Raw genomic sequence first — 19,531 nt, forward strand, 5'->3', positions numbered from 1 at the left:
TATTGTAGTCTGAGGGGAACATGATTTTAAAATATTTGGTATCGTTGTCCTCATTGTGATGTAGAACTGGGGCAGAGTCTCAGCCAGAGAAGTGAACTATGGAGAAAATGGCAAACTCATCTGAAGAATAAGAATTTTTAAGGTTCACTTTACTCAGATGCATGTAGTTCCAGTTATCTATTATTGTATAACGAGCCAGCCCAAAATTCAATGGCTTAAGACAGCTATCTGATGATATATCAGGATTCAGGCAGAGCGCTGCTTGAAGTTCTTCTAAGTTCCTGGGTACATAGACAGATGCAAGTCACCCAGTGGTAATCAGCAGGTGGATGCCCTGGTTTGAGAGTTGAAGATGGCTGTACTCATCTATCTGGTGTCTTGGTGAGAATGATAAGGAAGCTGGGCTCCGCTGGGCTGTTACTTGAAACACCAACATGTGGCCTCTCCGGCATGGCAGCTTCGAGGTAATCAGATGTCTTATGTGATGGCTCAGGGCTCCCAGAGAGTGTTCCAGTGAACAAATCTGGAGGCTGCTGGCCTTTTATCATATAGCTTTGGAAATCACCTGGTATCATCTCTGATGTACTCTGCTGGTTGAAGTAGTCACAAGTTTCAAGTATAGGGGACACAAACCCTACCTTTCAGTGAGACACTGTCAAAGAATTTACAATCATATTTCAAAGCTGCCATAGACATGTATGCATATTTGAATGTGATAATATAACCACATCTGCACCTGCAGTTCATCACAAGTACCCCACACAATCTAGCATTCAAAGGGTTGTATGGCTTGGGAAGAGGAACTCACATCCTATTGGGGCATCAGAGGTTTCATGAGTGAGACAGGTCCTGAAGGATATAAACTGTGTTACAGATGGAGATGGAGGAGGAACTGTCCAAGCAAAAGGAATCAGGCAAGGAGAGACATAGGGAGAAAAATGATCATGAGAGGCAGGAGGAGAATTCTGAGGGCTGCTACAGCTGGGGGTAGCCCCAGGAACAAAGAGATCTCTGAACAGGGCAAAAATGCAAAACATCAAGGATAGGATAGGGCAAGCAAGGGTTATAGAGCACCTTTCAGGGAAAGACAGTATAGGATGGAGACTTGAGGGAGAAGGAAGAATTCGAGTTCTAAAAAAGTAGGGCACTCACTGCTGGGAAAGGGTTCCCAGAGGCTGAGGACTGAGAGTGGTTAAGTGCTTCCTTTCACCTTGAAAATAAGGAGGTGCATTTTTCCTCGGGGGGGGGGGTAACAGCAAAGGAAAAAAGTGGATTACCAATGAGTAAATTCTGAAAGACAGAGAAGTAAAGTGGAGGGCTGGTTTCAATCTTTTGCGTAATGTAAGAGGTAAGGCTATTTACTAAAAGTGAAAAAGCACTGATATGTGTGTTAGACATTTGCATGAGTTTCTATGAAAATACAAAATATGACTTGTTTAGAGAACTTTGGTAAAGTAAGCAAATGTTCAGCCAGGTGTTGGAATGATTAATTGTACAATTCGGTTTTATTTATTTTTAATGTTTTTCCTGTTTACAAAAATAATATATATCCACGATAGAAAATTTGAAAAATATTAAAAGGTACAAGAAAGGAAATTCATCTATATACTCTGCTATTACACAATGACAACTGCTAGCAACCAGTTTTATTCCTATGCAGTTGATTAATAACACAGATATAGTTTTATTTTGTAACTGAATACAAATATTTCACATATTTGAGATTCTACACAGTTTTGCTTCAATAGTCTTCAGACACATCTTTAATGTGTTTAATGTCTATATGGTCCCCATGCTGTAGAAATGCCATAACTTATTTAACCATCCTCTATTTTGGAATATTTAGATCATTCTGAGTCTTCATTATTTCACATATACAGTGTGTGTCTCACATGTATATGCAGTGTTATACAACTATATGTATGCATATATAGATATCGTCCATGAACAGTCTTTGTAAGTATGTGCCTCTCTGATTGTTTTTTCTTAGGACATATCACTAAATCAGAACACATAAACTCTTTCAAGGTTCTTGAGACATATTGCCAAACTGCCTTTCCAAAAAGGGTGTACCAATTTTTATTTTCATCCACAGTCAGGCAGCTCGCTGACCCTTGTCCACATTTTTGTCACTTTAAAAAGAAATATCGCTTGGGAAAGCTCAGTTTCTTCTGGTAGTTGACACATTGGGATGTTTTTTCACTGTAAAACTAAGGTCATGTTTTTAAAATTCCAGCTCAGACATAGGACTTCTCTGAGGCTCTCCTTTACTCTCAAGTCCTTTTCGTGAGGGGACGGGTGGGAGAGGAGACTGATTCAAGGTGCCTTCAGACTCTGAGGTTCTGGTATTTTCACGGGCATTACTGGCAGCAGATTGTTCAACCCTTCGGCCAATAAGACAAAGAAGGAAAGTATTTCAGCGCTTGCTGTTTGTCATAGTGGCTTTGATTAGGTGAAAATAAGTGGGAAACGGGCGTTGCTGCGACAGGGGGCTTGGACGGCCAGCGCACTGCCCGGAAGCGGCCCCCACTACATGCGCGATCACACACACGCGCACACACACACACGCACACGCACACGCACACGCAGCGCGCGGTCCGCTGGAGTTTGGCTACTGGAGTCAGGGACGGAGGGAGGGGAGGGGCTGGTGGCGGTCGGGCCGGGGTCTGGGCGCCACCGAGCGAGCGCCCCACCTCTGGAAACCGCGCAGAGGGCGGTGTGTCCCGGGCCCGGCAGCCCAGCCCCCGCTCTCAGGCCAAGTTTGCGCGCGGTCTCCGCTGACTCTCGGGTTACCTGAGCCGGCAACCACGTCAGCGCCACATCATCTGGGCTTTTTATATTGCAAGGAAACAGGAAAAGAAGGAAAAGAAACAACGCCCGACAGAGCCAATCCCCGGGAGCCGGCGCTGCCCGGAGGAGCGGGCGGGCTCGGGCGGGCGCGCGGGGGAGCGGGCGGCCGGCGGGCGGGAGCCGGGCCCGGGCGGGGGCGGGGGCGGCGGGGCCGGAGGGGGCGGCGGGCAGCGCTCCGGCGGGTCTGCGGAGTTGGCCTTGGCTTTGGCGGCGGCGGCGGCGAAGATGCTGCAGTCCCTGGCCGGCAGCTCGTGCGTGCGCCTGGTGGAGCGGCACCGCTCGGCCTGGTGCTTCGGCTTCCTGGTGCTCGGCTACCTGCTCTACCTGGTCTTCGGCGCCGTGGTCTTCTCGTCGGTGGAGCTGCCCTACGAGGACCTGCTGCGCCAGGAGCTGCGCAAGCTGAAGCGGCGCTTCCTGGAGGAGCACGAGTGCCTGTCCGAGCAGCAGCTGGAGCAGTTCCTGGGCCGGGTGCTGGAGGCCAGCAACTACGGCGTGTCGGTGCTCAGCAACGCCTCGGGCAACTGGAACTGGGACTTCACCTCCGCGCTCTTCTTCGCCAGCACCGTGCTCTCCACCACAGGTAGGGTATCCTGCGCGCCCCGGCCACCTCGCACACACCCCGCACCCCCTGCCCCGGAGCCACGGGCCCCTCTGACCCTCCCACCCCATCCCCCACCTTTCGCCATCCCGGCGCCTCCAGCCGGCCTCCCCCTACTGTGCTCGTCCTTCCGACCTTCCCCTTTCTGGCGCCCCCGACCCCTGCCGCGGTGACTTGGGGAGGGCAAGCGCCGTGGAGCAGAAGCCAGAAAGGTGGCTCCAGGCGTAACTTGGTTGTCGCCGTCTATAACTCTGGGGAAGTGGTCCCTAACTTCGGCCTGGGTGGCTGCAGGGGCTTCCTTCCCCACCGAGTTCTTTTTTTGCAATCCCCTAAGCCAGTCTATGGGGTCTGAATGCGTAGCAGCACCTGGCCGCCGCGCGGCTAGGCAGCGGGGTGATGGAAACGCGCTAGCGCTCACCTTCCTCCTGACCCCATCCCAGAGGCCGACGCTGCACAGTCTAGTAATAATACCTTCTAAAGGGTCACCTTCCGGAGCCTGCTGTCCCTTTGGATTATACAGATATTCCAGCTCCTTTGTACCTTGGAGGCAGTTTTGGTGGTAGCCGAGTGACATCACTCTGCTCTTCCCAGGTGACCTGTGGGCGGACGGGACGATCTGGTTTCTTTTCAGAGTAGGAGGAGGGTGAGAGAGAGCAAAGGGAGCATCGGATTGCCTAAGATCTGACTAAATGGGGGTACCCTGATTCAGCAGTTTCTTCAACTTCAGGTGCGCGAGGGTTCCCGTAAACTTCGAAGCGCCACGTCCCCGCCCAACTCACCCGCGGGGCGCTCTGCCATGGAGGAGCGTCCTCAGGTGAAGGATGAGGCCAGGCGCATGCCCCAGGCCTGGGTCACTGTGCCAGATTAGATGGATGAAGGCCGAATTTCCCCAGCCTGACCTAGTAAGGCACATAACCTAGGTGGAAATATAAATTGGTATTTGGATACCGGAAGGAATCTCAAAGAGCATTCAGCACAGTCCTTTCTTTTGATCCATGAGAGCCAATCTTTGAAACAGTCCATCTTGTCATGCACAAGGTCACACACTTCTTAGTTACCACTGTCGTCCTGGAACCTGGGCCTTGTGATTTCTCTGCCAGGAACGCTTTGTCACCCCCGACTTTCAACCTTTACAGGTGAATCACCTCCCTTTGTGTGACTCCCAACTCTTCCTTCCTCCCTACCCCCTCTCCACCACCCAAATTACTGTGTATCATTCCCTTTGGGCTATATCTAGTTGATTGTCTTGGTAATTACTTGGTAATGAGTAATAATACACTATTCATGTACATCACATGAAACAATTATTCAAAGGTCTGGGGTGAATTATCTACCCTGAAATAAACAGAAGTGGAATTCTAGCTTGTATTGTGAGATCCGAAAAAACTGTGTTAAATATAGCCCTAGACCAGACAGACCTGTTAACTCACTTTCCAAAGAATGCCTGTTCCCTTGCCAATACAACTTAATTTTTTGTTCCATAACTTTGCCTCCATTGTCTTTACCTAGCTCTGTGTTCCTCAGATCATTTAGAAGTCACCTTTCCTTTCCTTTGGAATCTGTTTGTTCTATATTGAGAGTCATTCATTCTTCCCAGAAGTGTTTCCACAAACTTTCCACAGAAAGTTTACAGCTGGGTCACAGTGTTGGGTAAACATTTTGCGGAGTGATTATAGAGTGTGGTGATAATGTGAAGATAGAACAGGAATAAGAGCAGTTTCAAGGAAAAAGGTTTGCTTTCTTCATGTTGGGATTTTTCATGATTATTTCATGCATAGCCTTCACATTGAATTACCTAATTAAATGTTAAAAATTAGTTTATAATCTTGAATAGATGAGATATTCTTCCCAGAGGAGAATTAGAAAATGTTGTAGTTTCTATTTAAGAAAGGGGTGGGGTAGGAATAGACATCTTATTATTGGTATTCAGATTGCATTGTAGTTCCTAAGAAAGTCTGCATTCATGCAAAACAAGTGTTCATTTAGGAAATCAGTGCAAGGGGCACTTAAGGATAAACTCAATGAAAAAGGTGCCTCTTGGTTTGTAAAGTTAGCAGATCAATGAATTCTTGTTATATGAATAAAACTATTCTAAATGAAAAATTCTCTTCTCTTGGCTTTGTACTGACCTATTATTTGACACATTTGATATTTCTTAAGGTTTCAAAATTATGATTACCCATTATTTGATTCATTTGATGTTGCTTAAAGTCTTCAAATTATTATAGGTACCCTGACCATGAATTTTATGATGGGTGCGAAATCTTTTCTTCCCAACAAGAAGCAATAAAGAGATGTTAAATTGTTTGCTGGAAACAAACAATATTTTAAATTGTTTGCTGGAAACAGACAATTTTTTAGAGTAAAGCTGGTATGCTTCATTACTAGGATAATATTTTCTGGAAAAGTACCAGCCAAATAAAATGAATTACAATCCCTTTTCTTTTTGGGATGGATATTAGATATGTTGTGCTTGTTTTTTTCTTTTCTTAACACTTCTACTCCTTTTGATGGCAAATCACTGAGATTATTGTTACCCAATTAATCAGTATAGGCAATCTTTGACTTACCCAGAATGCTAACAATGAGCATTACAAAGATGCTGTTATTGGTAGTCATCCTTGTAATACAGGCCCATGAGAGTATTTATGTCAGAATCTTCTCACCCCTAGAATGTCCACACTTCCATTTCTGGAAGGAACTGAGTAAAGTCTTCATGGTCTATTTGGAAGAAAGCTTAGGTTGGTAATTCAGCAATGTTGTTCTTGTTCTCTGCTTTACCAAAAACTCTGAATTCTTTCCAGCAAAAAAATTAACATCTCTTTATTTTCCTTTGTAGAGAAGAAAAGATTTCTCACCCACTTATAATAAAATACAAATTAACAAGATAAAAGCACACACATTTAGTTAATATAAGTTTTACATGACATAGAAACCTTTAGAAACGAAGACCCAAAGAAACAGGGAAGCTTACATATTTTTAGGGACAGTTGTGTGGACAAATGATTGGAGAATGAAGGGTATGATCTGGCTGGGCCCAGTGGCTCATACAGGTACTCCCAGCATTTTGGGAGGCCAAGGTGGGAGGATTGCTTGAGGTCAGGAGTTCAAGGCTACAATGAGCTACGATTGCACCATTGCACTCTAGCCTGGGCAAGAGAGTGAGATCTCATCTCTACTAAAAATTTAAAAAATTAGCCCAGAGTGATGGCATGTGCATATAGTCCCAGCTACTTAGAAGGCTGAAACGGAAGGACTGTCTGTGTGAGCCCAGGAGTTTGAGGCTGCTGTGCTCCAGCCTGGGCAACAGAGCAATCTCTGTCTTGGAAAAAAAAAAAAAAAAAAAAAAAAAAAAAGAGGGTATGATCTAAAAAGCTAATAAACTGGAGGAATTTAGTAAGGCCTATTTGTTCAGATTCTTCTTGGCATCTCTGTGTCTTCAAAGATAAGGCATTTCTTTTCTCAAGGTATAAGGTGGGTTTCCTTGGAATGAGGATCTTCTTCAAAGGAAGGGCAGAGCTTCAGGGGAGAAGGTTGGGAGGAAGATGAGAATGACCTTCCTGCTTCTGCTGTTTTCTCAAATGCTAAGGTGCCCTGTTTGGGGGTAGCATATCCTGAACTCCATCACACTTTGTTCTAAAAGATACAGCAACATCTGCCTAGGAATCATAGGAGAACAGGTGATAGAGTACAAGAGAGTTTTGAGCTTTTCAGAAAGAAGAGTCGTATACAAAAAAAAAAAAAAAAAAGGAAGCATTATAGATTGCGGAACTTACCAAAGAACTTTTATGCTGTGGTTTTTTTTTTTCAAGCATTTGGGAAATAATGTCCAGGTGATACTTGGAAAGTAAGAAATAATTGTTAAACTTAAGTAGCCATCTAAAACTTTGGACAGTGTCATTCATTCTTAAGAACAATTTGTGATGTTGATTTACTAAAGTTTACTTCTTTATTCATCACCAAAGCAAGGCCATATTGTGACCACGACTATTTGGTAAAAATGCAGTTTTTGTATTAATGCAGTACACAGACTTTTATTTTTGGTGATAGGGTCCTGTTCTATCACTCAATCTGGGGTGCAGTGGCACCATGCTGGCTCACTGCAGCTTCTAACTCCTGGGCTCAGCTGATCCTCCCACTTCAGCGTCCTGAGGAGCTGGGACTACAGGCACACACCACCACACCTGACCATTTTTAAAATTTTTTTGTAGAGAGGGTGGTCTTGCTTGGTTGCCCGGGTTGGTCACAAACTTGTTGCCTCAAGCCACCTCCTGCCTCAGCCTTTCAAAGTGCTGGGATTACAAACATGAGCCACCATGCCTGGCCCCTATTCCTGTCATTGGTAGCCCTGGTGCCTTTAGTCAGGATATTGCTTTATCCCTATTTATGAAGAGATGCATTGAAACTCTATTTAAAATGTTCGGTAAGTAAACTTAATTGGGCTTGATTTACAGTGGCTTTTGATTAAGGCAAGGTAGGGAACTGCTACAACATATGTAGTTTTCAAAGATGGGAAGAGACAATGGAGTATGCTGGACTGATTCTTAGTTTTCAAATTATTTTCAGTAGTAGAAATATGTTGTTACCATCAACAAATACTTGTCGAGCTTTTAGAATAGAATGAAGTGGGCCAGACATGGTGGTTTACGCCTGTAATCCCAGGACTTTGGGAAGCCAAGGCAGGTGGATCACAAAGTCAGGAGTTCAAGACCAACCTGGCCAATGTGATGAAACCCCATCTCTACTAATAATACAAAAATTAGCCAGGTGTGGTGGTATATGCGTATAATCCCAGCTACTCGGGAGCCTGAGGCAGGAGAATTGCTTGAACCCAGGAGACGGAGGTTGCAGTGAGCTGAGATTGTCACTGCATTCCAGACTGGGCAATAGAGTGAGGCTCCGTCTCAGAGGTGGGGAGTGAGGGAGGAAAAAAAAGAATAGAACGAAGTGGGCAAACTAGGGCCCCCAGACCTGATCTGGCCCACCACCTGTTTTTGTGTTGCCTGAGCTAAGAATGGCTTTATTTTCAAATGGTTGGGACAAAAAAAAGAAAAAAAGAAAAATAATGTTTTCTGACACAGTCAAGTTTTATGAAAATCAAATTTCATTGTCTGTAAAGAGTTTATCGGTGTTCAGCCACACCTGTTTGCTTCTGTATCATTTATGACTGCTTTCCGGCTACACTGGCAGAGTTGAATAGTTGGACAGAAACCATGTGACCACAAAACCTAAAACATTTACTCTGTCAGAAAAGATTTGCTGACATCTGCTTCAGAATGATACTTGAAAGGTAGCTAAGGATATTCTGAGTATTTTACTTCCTTTTTGCAGACTTTGTATAAGACAGTTCAGCTTCTCAGACTTCTTTTGTGCTGTTGTTTTAAGGGGTATGCAGCATTGAATAAATTATGTATCACCACCAACCACTTGCAAAACAAAGGTTTATTTCAGATGTCACTTACTCGTGATCCAATTTATGACACTGCTTTTTTTTTTTCTTTAGTGGTGACAAAGCTACACTAGATACTTGTGACGATCTTATCTAAAATGTGCAATAAATACTATATCTGCTATAGAATTTACATAAAATTAAACAAGCAAACTCAGTATCAGCCAGAAGAGAGATCCAAAATCCCACGTTTTGACGTTTGTGCTCTGTATTCACAGGTCTTGATTCTGGGCCTTTACATTTAATTCTAGAAGTTTAATTGCCTGGTTTTCAAGCCTATAATTTAACAGATTACAGAGGGAAAGGCACAGCTATAGGGAAACATACATGGCAGGGTATAAAAAGATAGTTTTAAAATTCCAAACTAAAATTTTGTTTTGAAATAGCACCTTTATTGAACCCTTTACATGTGTGAGGCAATGTTTACACATATTCTCTTCCATGCATTGCAGTAAACTGATGAGATGTAGGTTTCATTGTTTTCACTTTACAGAAGATGAAACTGAGTTTTAGGCTGAACAACTTCTCTACCGAGGTCCCAGAGCGGGAAGTGACATGGTCTTGATTTGAATGCAGGTATATCTAAGAACCTGAGCTCTAATAGCATCTGGGCATAGGAGCTTGTTATGGGCCAAATTGTCTCCCTCAAGTTCTTATGTTGAAGTTCTAGTCTTAGTAATTCAAAGTGTGACTGTATTTATAGGGAACATCTTTAAAGAGGTGATTAAGTTAAAATGAGGCCACAGTGAGAAGGTGGCAATCTGCAAGCCAAGAGAGAAGCCTCAGAAGTAATGAAGCCTGTAGACACGTTGATTTTGGACTTGAAGCCTGCAGAACTTTGAGAAAATAAATTTCTGTTTAAACCACCCAGTTTGTGATATTTTGTTAAGGCAGCCCTAGCAAACTAATGTAGAGGTACACAGTAGTTTTAATTTAGTTGCACAAAAACTATACAAATAATGGAGCACAAGAGACAGAATCTTTAAGTCTTTACTCTTGCAACAAACAATTTTATATACCTGATTGGGGCATCATTGTTTTAGAGCACAATATAGTAATTCATGTCCTTGAATCATCAAGAAAAATGTCTTATCATGTTTCTACTTAAGAAGGCAGGAAAATGTATAATAAATTCTAGAAGCAGTTCCACCCCAAAATGGTCAAAGACAACAGATACTTAGTGTTTAAATCTGTGAACTCATACCTGTCTATAAAACATATCAGTTTTTAGGATTTTGAAGGTTTGGGTTTTTTTAAAACTATAAATTTGTTGTTATATATGCCTATTTTATAGCCCCTGGAAGGTATTGCTACTATTATCAATAACTTGAAAGAAATGATACCTTTGCTTTTATGACATAACTGTAAGTCCTATCAGGAACATAATCTTTGATTGAACCAGCAACCTAATGGGAACTCTGGTGTTCTCAGAACAAGTTGTTTTATGACATTGCTCATTGGACTGTTGCTGTGTGTGTCTGTTGTCTTTGAAGCATGTGAATTGCCGACACTCAATTGTTTTGACCCACAAAAATGGCAATTCCACTTGGTTCAGGTTACTACAAGGTTGGTTTCAGGGACAGAAATCTCATCTGCCTCAACACTCTGACATCCTCAGAGTTGCACTGTGCTGTGTTTTATTCTCCAGAGACATCTTCTGATTCCGTTACTGACAAATCCATGAAACGCTGAGGTGCTGAAGGTCTGCATTGCCTGTGTCATACCCAGGCTGCTTATTCGTGGCAGGAGATACAGGTTGTCTCTTTATTGGAAAGCAAGCAACTTTGGGGTGTTTTATTGATTCCCACGACCCATCTATCTCCTAGACTCAGTTTGTACTCTGATTTCTTTGTTTCTTCTGCATAGAACCCTTATTTTTTGTCCAGTCCTCAAAGCTGGTGGCCCATTCTCTGTCAGCAGCATGTTGCAAGGTGATGATCCTGGTATGAGGCTGAGTGAGGAAAAAAAAAGAACAGGGAGTTGGAGGAGTAGAGTTTGCGCACCTGAAAGGACAGTGGGATTGTCTCCCTGAACTTGAATCAGACCGGCAGGGCTTATCTGTGACTTTCCACTGCTGTTCATGTTCGCCTTCTTTAATTTGTAAAACAGTCGATTGTATTATATTGATGAGATTAATTAGCTTAGGTTAGACATTGACAGTGTTTTTAATTTGCTACTGTCTGCTTGATCCCAGATCAGAGTCTAACTTTTTGCATTAGCTCCTCTGACTGGGATTGACGCACTTTGTGAAATAAAAGCCTGCCTGCTGCTGCCTCTGAGACTCAGTTATTAGTACCCATGGAAGGGCTTTAGGCAGAAAGCTTCCAGGGTTCTCAGAGAGAGTTGGTGAAATCATGGCTGGTACGTTCAGAGGTCAGAAAGCCAGGCACAGAGTGTTAAATACAACATGTTCTCACTCATATGTGGAATCTAAAAAAAGTTAATCTCAAACAGTTTTCCTAATTTACTAACTTCTGGGATTATCTTTTGAAAAAGAAACAATGGAAGATAATGAAAACAAATGGAAATGGTTAGCAAGAAAAAAAAAAGATTGGCTTTATAGAAGTAAAACATAAACCAGAGCATACTGGCACCTAGGAAGGGCACAGGGAGAGGGGATGGGGAGAGATTGGTTACAGGACACAAAATTATAGCTAGATAGGAGGAATAAGTTCTGGTTTTCTAGACCAGTGTAGAATGACTGTAGTTAGCAATAATATGTAGTTTCAAGTCGCTAAAAGGAAGATATTAAGTATTCCCAACACAAAGAAATGATAAACATTTGGGATGGTGGATCTGGTACGTACCCTGACCTGACCACTGTACATTATATGTATTGTGGATCACTGCGTACCTCATAAATATGTAAAATTATTATGTGTCCATTTTAAAAAGAAACTTTTCTTTCTTTCTTTTTTTTTTTTTTTTCCTTGAGACAGAGTCTCACTCTGTCACCCAGGGTGGAGTGCACTGGTATGACCCCAGCTCACTACAACCTCCGCCTCCCGGGTTCAAGGGATTCTCCTGCCTCAGCTTCCCAAGTAGCTAGGATCACAGGCACATGCCAGCACACCCGGCTAGGTTTTGTATTTTTAGTAGGGACAGGGTTTTGCTGTGTTGGCCAGGCTGGTCTTGAACTCCTGACCTGAGGTGATCTGCCCGACTCTGCCTCCAAAAGTGCTAGGATTACAGGTGTAAGACACTACACCCTGCCAAAACATCTTTCTTTAGAAGAAAGTAAACCTAAAACTATTCAAGTCAAAAGACAAAACAAAAGCAAGCAGAATGTTTCTAAGGGATTTAGAGAGAGTAAAACCTGTTAGTTTCCATTTCTGTGAGTATGGTCAATGGAGTTGGGGTTGGAGGCTCCAGTTGTCACAGTTGTCCTTTGTGTGGGCGGCTCTGTGAGATGAGTTAAGCTGTTTACTCAAGTTGATGCCTCAGTGCCCTATTCACTCTGCTTCACTGAAGCCTCTTGGGGTTTATTCAGACACATTTGCATTAACTCCTCCTACTGGGATTGACGTACTTTGTGAAATGAAAGCCTGCCTACTGCTGCCTCTGAGACTCAGTTTTTAGTACCTGGTTTCATCATTTCGTCTGAATAGAGTCTGAAGGATCTTTAGTGGAAGTATGCACTGAGAAGGGGGGCGTCAGAACTGCCTTCTCCCAGAAAAGCATGCTTCCCAGGACATGCTGAGCCAGGCACACACAGGACTTGGGGCTACTGAGAAGCAGGTTCTTTTCAGGTTCTATCGCTCCAGGCCCCTCCTCCGTTTCTTCTCAATCTTTCTCCATGGCACTTAGCTTTCTACCTGCTGGTTCACATAACACCTGTCTTCACCTGCCATAACCCGTTTTCACCTGGTCTCACTGTTTTCACCTGGTACCTGGTTCCCATAGCACCTGTCTTGGCCTCACTTGACATCGCTAGCACTCAGCAGGTGCTCAAAAGGAGCAACTTAAAGCACAGTTCTTCATATGTCTGAATCTGTATCCTTCTCTGAAAAATGAAGAAGGTTCTGAGGGTGTTACTTCTGTTCAAGAGACCTTAGATAGAACTTTATTCTCTTGATGAGGAAACAGAGGCCCACATTGCTAAAATGACTTTTGAAGCTATTCGTATAAAAACAATGATATCTGAGGGAGGTCATATATACTCAGTGCATCACAAAGGCCCTAAGTGATCTAGAGAGAAGAGGGGCATTCGTTCCTCAATGAGTATCTGTGGAGCACTTGGGTTGACTAGGTACTACTCCAGGCACTTAGAGATGTGGCAAGGAACAAAAAGAAATGTCACTCTTGCCCTCCTGGTTGTGCCAGTCTGGGTGGAGGAGGGAGATACAATTATAGTGGCCAAGAGAAAACTTCTCCTTCACCCTCTGAAGGTTCACTGAAAATCAACTGATAAAAGGCACATTAATAGGAGAAAAGGCATATACAGTTACTTGACCATAGTTTATGTGACATGACAGCCTTCAGAATGAAGACCCAAAAATACAGGGTTATCCACTTTTAAGCTTAGGTTCAACAAATTGTAAACAGGTGTGTAAAATATGATTGGACCAAAAGGGAGTGATCTAATTCTTATAAGATTGAGTAAGGAAGCCCAGCAAGGCCTGTCTAGATTCTTCTGGGCCTCTTTGGGCGTGCATTCCTTCCTTCTGGGTATGGGGCTGGATCCTCTCTGGAATGGGGATTCTTATGAGCTTCAGTCAAACAAGATGGGTCATATAAGTTCATTGGCCAGTTTCAAACAGAAAGGTGGAGAAAAAGTTAGAGGAGGATTGTTTGGTTTTATGGCTGGCTTTGGGGAAAAGGGGTTCTGGTTTCTAGGATCCACCTTGAGGAAGAGGTATTCCAGATTCCATGGTTAGCCTTGGGGAAAGATGAAGGGTGAGAGACAGGAGGGCAGGAGAAGGTTACAGAAAAACTTTTGCTTCTAGACCTTAATTTGGGTTATCATTTTCTGAGCTCCAGCGTAAACAAGAAGATAACTAAAGGAAAAGCACAGGATGCTAGGTGGTGATAAGGGCTCAGGAGTAACATAGCAGAGCAAAGGAGACGGGGAGTGTGTGATTAGTGTGTGGTGAAAGGGGGCGGAGTCCAGGATTGCAGTCTTCCGTAAAGTGCTCCGCGAAGGCCTTACTGAGAAGATGGCATTTACATAAAGAGTTGGAGGAGGTGGGGAGTGCATCCTGCAGTTTCCTGGGGAGCTGTGTTCTAGAACAAAGGCCCCTACTGGAGGTGTAGCTAGAAAGTGACTGTGGCTGGAGCTGAGGAAGAGGGGAGTGATGAGGTCAGGAAGAAGGGGAGGGGGCAGATGCTGTAAGATGTCCTAGGCAAAGCATCTGGCTTTTATCTGAGCTAGGGGGAACGCACCGGGAGGTTTTGAGCTAAGGGGTGACACAATCTGATTGATTGTGCCAACACGTTCACTCTGGCTGGTGTAGGGGCTGAGGCCGAGACCTGAAAGGAGGCTCTTCCGATGACCCAGGTGGTCATTAGACCACTGATGCCTGTCAGCGGCTCAGGAAAGTGGTGATGAGAAGTGGTCAGATTCTGGATCCATATTGTTGGCCAAACCATCTGGCTTTGCTGATGGATTGGATGTGAGGGGTAAAAAAAGAAGAGTGAAGAATGACCCCAGGGTTTCTGGTCTAAGCCCCTGGCAATGTGGTTCTTCTTTATAGACCAAGGGAAGGCCGTAGAAGGAGCAGGTGCTGAATGAAGAATCAGGATCTGGAGCAGGGTCTGGAACCTGCTGAACTTGAGATCCCTTTTGGGTGTCCAGAAGGATCTATCTACACGAGGCACACAGTAAACCCTCACGGGGCGTGGTGAGGGCCACACTTGGAGTGTAGCAGACAGTGCCTTCTGTTGGTACAGCATGCCATGATGTCACGTTGTATCACATGCATCCGTTAACTCACTGCAGAGGCTGAAGAAGGCGTTTGAGGGTGATATCTGATTTTGGCCTTGAGGAAGAAATAGAGTGTCAATAAGTAGAAAAGAAAGAAGAGGTAATTCAGATTGAGAATGTGAATTCCCTGGCTCATCTGCTATCTAATGAATACATTTCACAACAATGTTAAATACTTTCAGGCTAAGAGAGAGTATCTAAACTGTAATATTGTTTTCTAATTTAATATTACAAAAAGTTGTTTGTAATTTTAAAGAAAAAGAAAAAGCCCTCCAAAAAAAGTATATTTGCTTCATAGTTTCTTAAAATTAACAGTAGGACATTTAGTATTTGATACAATAGTTTAATAGAAAATTATATGTTATGTAATTCAAAGAACAAATCAGTATCTCTGGTACTATTTTAAGGAGTAGCTAATATTAAATAAAGTCACCAAAGAATGAATCTAAGTGGTTTCTGTTTTTAGGAAGAAAAACATGAATTTTTTTTCATAGACAATCTAAACATTTTAGGAGTATGTCAGGTTCAAATAAACACATTGACTATTTTTACAGTTTGTAATAGATAGGCAAATTTTCATGTGACTCTCAGAAAAAACACCTACACCCAGGTGATTTTCATTTTTACTGCCTTGCTGCTTTACTGTTTGAAATGATCCCATGAGTATAATAGGGCTGGCTCGCTGCTCATCATTGACAATCTAAACATCTTTTTTTTCTTCAAATACTGTATTTTTGATGCAGCCACAGCTTGCAAATAACAAGAAGGGAAATAAGTGTTTTAAACTACAATTAAAAGGTTAAAACATGGATGTAACTAAAATTCTTCAAATGTTTGAACACGGGTTACCAAGGCACTCAATTATTTAAAGACTGTGGTTAGATGGGTTAAATTAAAGAACCTGGAGAGTCTGTTCCGCAGCTGCCTACATGTCAGACTGACTCAGAAATTCTGACTCAGAAATCCCCACATCGCTACCTCCCTGCCACCCAGTGCTCTGACACCAGCCATCTCAGAAAAACAATCTGTCGCCCACGGGCCAGCTCCAGCAGATGCACCTCGCAGTGGGAGGGTGGGCGGGTGCGGATGAGCTAAGCCGTTCTGCACCCCCAAACAGCAGGGAAGGGTGCTGCTGTGTGGATCCACAATCTGTCACCCACTGCTACTCCCATCCCACCCTCCCCTCCATGGCAGAGCAGCTGATGTTTGAAAATCCATCCAACAAAGTTGGAAGAAAGAAAAAAACCTAAAATTTTAAGAGACTTGGGAAGTAGAAAAAAGCAAATTTCTGCTAGTAGTTGGTGGGTCGTGACCTAAAGCGACATTTGCTCTTTCAGCAACTCTGGTAGTGGAACACCTGTTATTTGTAATCTGAATGAGGCTAAAAAGACATGTCTGGCTCCTGAACTTGCCTGTCTAGATTTTCTCTTTCGCTTCACTCAGAACCGTGTTTTGTGCGTTGGCTTGTGTTAGTCGTCTATATCCGGATGTCCGGGCTGTGTACCATTGACCCAGTGGTGGTGGAGTGCATGTCCTCAGAGTGTCCTCTGTCTGCCTTCAGTGTCCCAGTTTCTACACAAGCCCAGCGAAGGGCAGCAGCATCTCACAGGAGCAATTCCCTCATAACCAGCACTGGCTTGGGGAATGGAGCTGGGAAACCAAATTGTCATCAATGACGTCAGACTGAATTAATACTATTAAAAAGTCCAACTCTGGAAGATGGAAACACTAGGGGTTGGAGAATCCAAAAGAGAGAAGGGAGGAAGGAGGGCCAGGATGGAAAAACTACCCATCAGGTACTATGGTCACTATTTGAGTGATAAGTTCATGAGAAGCCCAAGCCTCATCATTACGCAACACACCCATGTAACAGACCTGCACACATACCTCCAAACCTAAATTTAAAGTCGGCCAGGCGTGTTGGCTCATGCCTAAAATCCCAGAACTTTGGGAGGCCGAGGTGGGCAGATCACCGGAGGTCAGGAGTTTGAGACCAGCGTGACCAACATGGTGAAACCCCATCCCTACTAAAAATACAAAAATTAGCCAGCCATGGTGGCGGGCATCTGTAATCCCAGCTACTCAGGAGGCTGAGGCAGGAGAATCACTTGAAGGATTCTCTCTTGTCAGGGAGGCAGAGGTTACAGTGAGCTGAGATCACACCACTGCACTCCAGCCTAGGCTATAGAGCAAGACTGTGTCTCAAAAAAAATATATAAAGTTAAAAAAGCCCAGCCTAATGTAGTGAAAAGTGAGAATCTTGAATTATTTTCAGGCAAAGTGTTTATGTTTGGAGATGCTGAATGACCTTACATAGACTTAAGTGAATGTGGGGATCGGAAGTGTGAAATCATTGAACTGGGGATTGGTTGCCTGGGTTCTCTTCAGATAGAAATTCATTGTGGATTTCTCTAGATCTCCGTTGCTTCATCTATACAATGTAAAGGATAAGAAAGACCCTCTCCTAGCTCTAACATTCTATGACCCTAGGTCTTTGGAATCTTTACTGAGTATATCCCTCCTGTACCCCCATGATGTAGGAATGAATTTAAAAAATATTGTAAAGGAATAATCACTGAAATAAAAAAGCCCACGGCGAGCTGGGGAGACTCTACTGAAACATAAAAGTCCCAGAAAGCTGCAGAGGGTGTAGAGACCTAACTGTTGAATTGTATGGGGCTCCTGGTAACATGTGTTGGACTCTGACAGGGAGATGGCTAAAGTGGTCAGGGAAGCTTTATAGAGGAGGTACACAGAGATAAACCGAAGCAGCACGGGTAAGGTTACGTAGAGCAGTTCCAGGGGAAGACGGCTGTTAAGGAAAGGGACATATGCTCAGCACACGCATCCAGAAGTGGAAGGCAACATCGCCTTAGAGAGACCGTGAAGGTGCCAGCCTCTCAGAGCCAAAGCTCCCTGCTGGCACAGCAGCGGGCGACAGGCACTGAAGGTGGAGGTGAGATGTGGGAAGCAGATCTGCCACTTGAGTCGGTAGGCACTGGGGAGCCACTGTAGGCTCCTGGTCCTGCACCATGATAAATAGCCTGTCCTGCAGCCTGGCTTAAAACGGAAAGCCGGAGTTAGGCAACAGAGCACCGAGGCTTTTGCAGGCATTCAAACAAAAGCACAGAAGAAGAGATAGCACTGACCAGAGGAATGCCAGGGTATGATGATCCATAGTCACAGGGATGAAGGAAAGCCATGGGCAGAGCTTGTCATGGACAGCTCCAAGGTGGACATAAATGGAAACTCATTGGTCTTGGGGGATGATGGGAAGAGGGAGACGGCCCTGGGCGACCACACCAAGAATTTCACAACCCAAGCCCGACTAGAAAGCCTGGGTGAGTAGCAAAGCTGTTGCTGTATGTAGGAGTGTAAGTTTTTTCTGGGTGTGTATGTATCAGGGGATATAGAAGGTAACAACCCCCAGTTCTGTGTCTCTTCACCTCCCTATACCTGTGTGGGCCAGCCAGACCCCAGACATTGGGTGTGCTTCTGAGAGGGGTACAACGAGGAGCTGGTTCCACTGTCCAGATTCCACAGATTGAACCATGAAATGATGAGTCAGCTCTCAACTGTGTACCTGTAGGATGCTCCTTGTAATTACTGTGTCAGTTAGTTACAAATGGGTACTTCTAAATAGTTTTGAAAGTGTTTGAGTAGTTCTTCCAATTGTGTTTATATTGTTAATTGGCTTTAAATAAATTATTTTTTATTGGAGCAAAACCTCGACATCAGTTCAGTTCCTAAGTTACTAAGTTGTAACTTAACTAGGCTTTAGTTTACTCTCATCGTTAAAAGAAACAGGCATTATAAGTACAATTCTTTGCATTTTGTAATCATTCAAGATAACTTCTTAGTACATTGGCCTCAGATTAAGGATGTCCGGCTTCTCTTTAATCTCTTAGTATTTTCATTTCTGCTCTAAGGCACCCAATATTAAAAGTCCATTCTTGGAAGTTGGGATGACAGAACTACTATATGAAAACTCAGAAATGCTTTGAAAAAAATGAACCGCTTAGTGCAGACCTTTGATTCTGTTTTCTTCCTCCTCAGACATGATTTTTTTTTAACCATGCACAGAATCACACTTGCAAAGTCTTCTTTTCCTTCTTGTTACTCTATTTAGAAGCTGTGAACTCAAGAAGCAGGTCCCATATTGAACCTACATGTGCACAGGTGCTTCTTTTAGCCAAGGCATTTCCACAATCACAATCACAATCACGCCGAAGTCTGGAGATACACAGATATGTGGATGGTATGTGGAAATGTTTGAAAAGCAAAGCCAGATTGATCAGACTTTCAATCTCTTAATAACCTGTCATCTAAGCTCCGAGGGTCCACGCTGGCTCCCTCTCTAGGTCACGTTGGTCACGTGCACTTTCAGAGCCGTGAGAGCACCGTAGAAACTTGATATATAGCTCGCTTGCAGCAGAAGAGAAGTAGATATTAGCATTTCCAAAAGAGCTACTTAAAACAATTATAGAAGGTTGAATATTAGCCTTATAATAATGTCACCCTTCTGTTCTTACATGTTCTGACAAGGAAAAGACCACGCCTCACCTCTGGCTCACAAAATTGTGCATCATCCACTGTCTATTTTATTTATACCTATGTGCTAATTACTAACTCAAATAGGCATGATGGTTATACTGTTATCATTGTGTTTCTTTTTCCACCAGGTTCAGGGTTCTGACAACATCAGGATATG

At 43.6% G+C, this 19,531-nt stretch overlaps 1 protein-coding gene across 2 annotated transcripts in view; it reads left to right on the forward strand.

The window, feature by feature from the left end:
- The first annotated feature begins 2,390 nt into the window (after window positions 1-2,390).
- Window positions 2,391-19,531, forward strand: part of KCNK1 (potassium two pore domain channel subfamily K member 1) — a 58,012-nt gene continuing 40,871 nt past the window's right edge. The window contains exon 1 of one of the 2 annotated variants that reach the window (XM_017526556.2): window positions 2,391-3,430. In XM_017526556.2, the coding sequence (XP_017382045.1) occupies window positions 3,076-3,430 (355 nt within the window). In that variant the 5' untranslated portion in view covers window positions 2,391-3,075. Of the gene's footprint in view, window positions 3,431-17,882; window positions 18,162-19,531 lie in introns of those variants that run through there. The other variant, XM_017526558.2, reaches the window with a different exon arrangement.

Source organism: Cebus imitator, unplaced genomic scaffold (assembly GCF_001604975.1).
Source record: "Cebus imitator isolate Cc_AM_T3 unplaced genomic scaffold, Cebus_imitator-1.0 Scaffold42, whole genome shotgun sequence".
Taxonomy (NCBI): Eukaryota; Metazoa; Chordata; class Mammalia; order Primates; family Cebidae; genus Cebus; species Cebus imitator.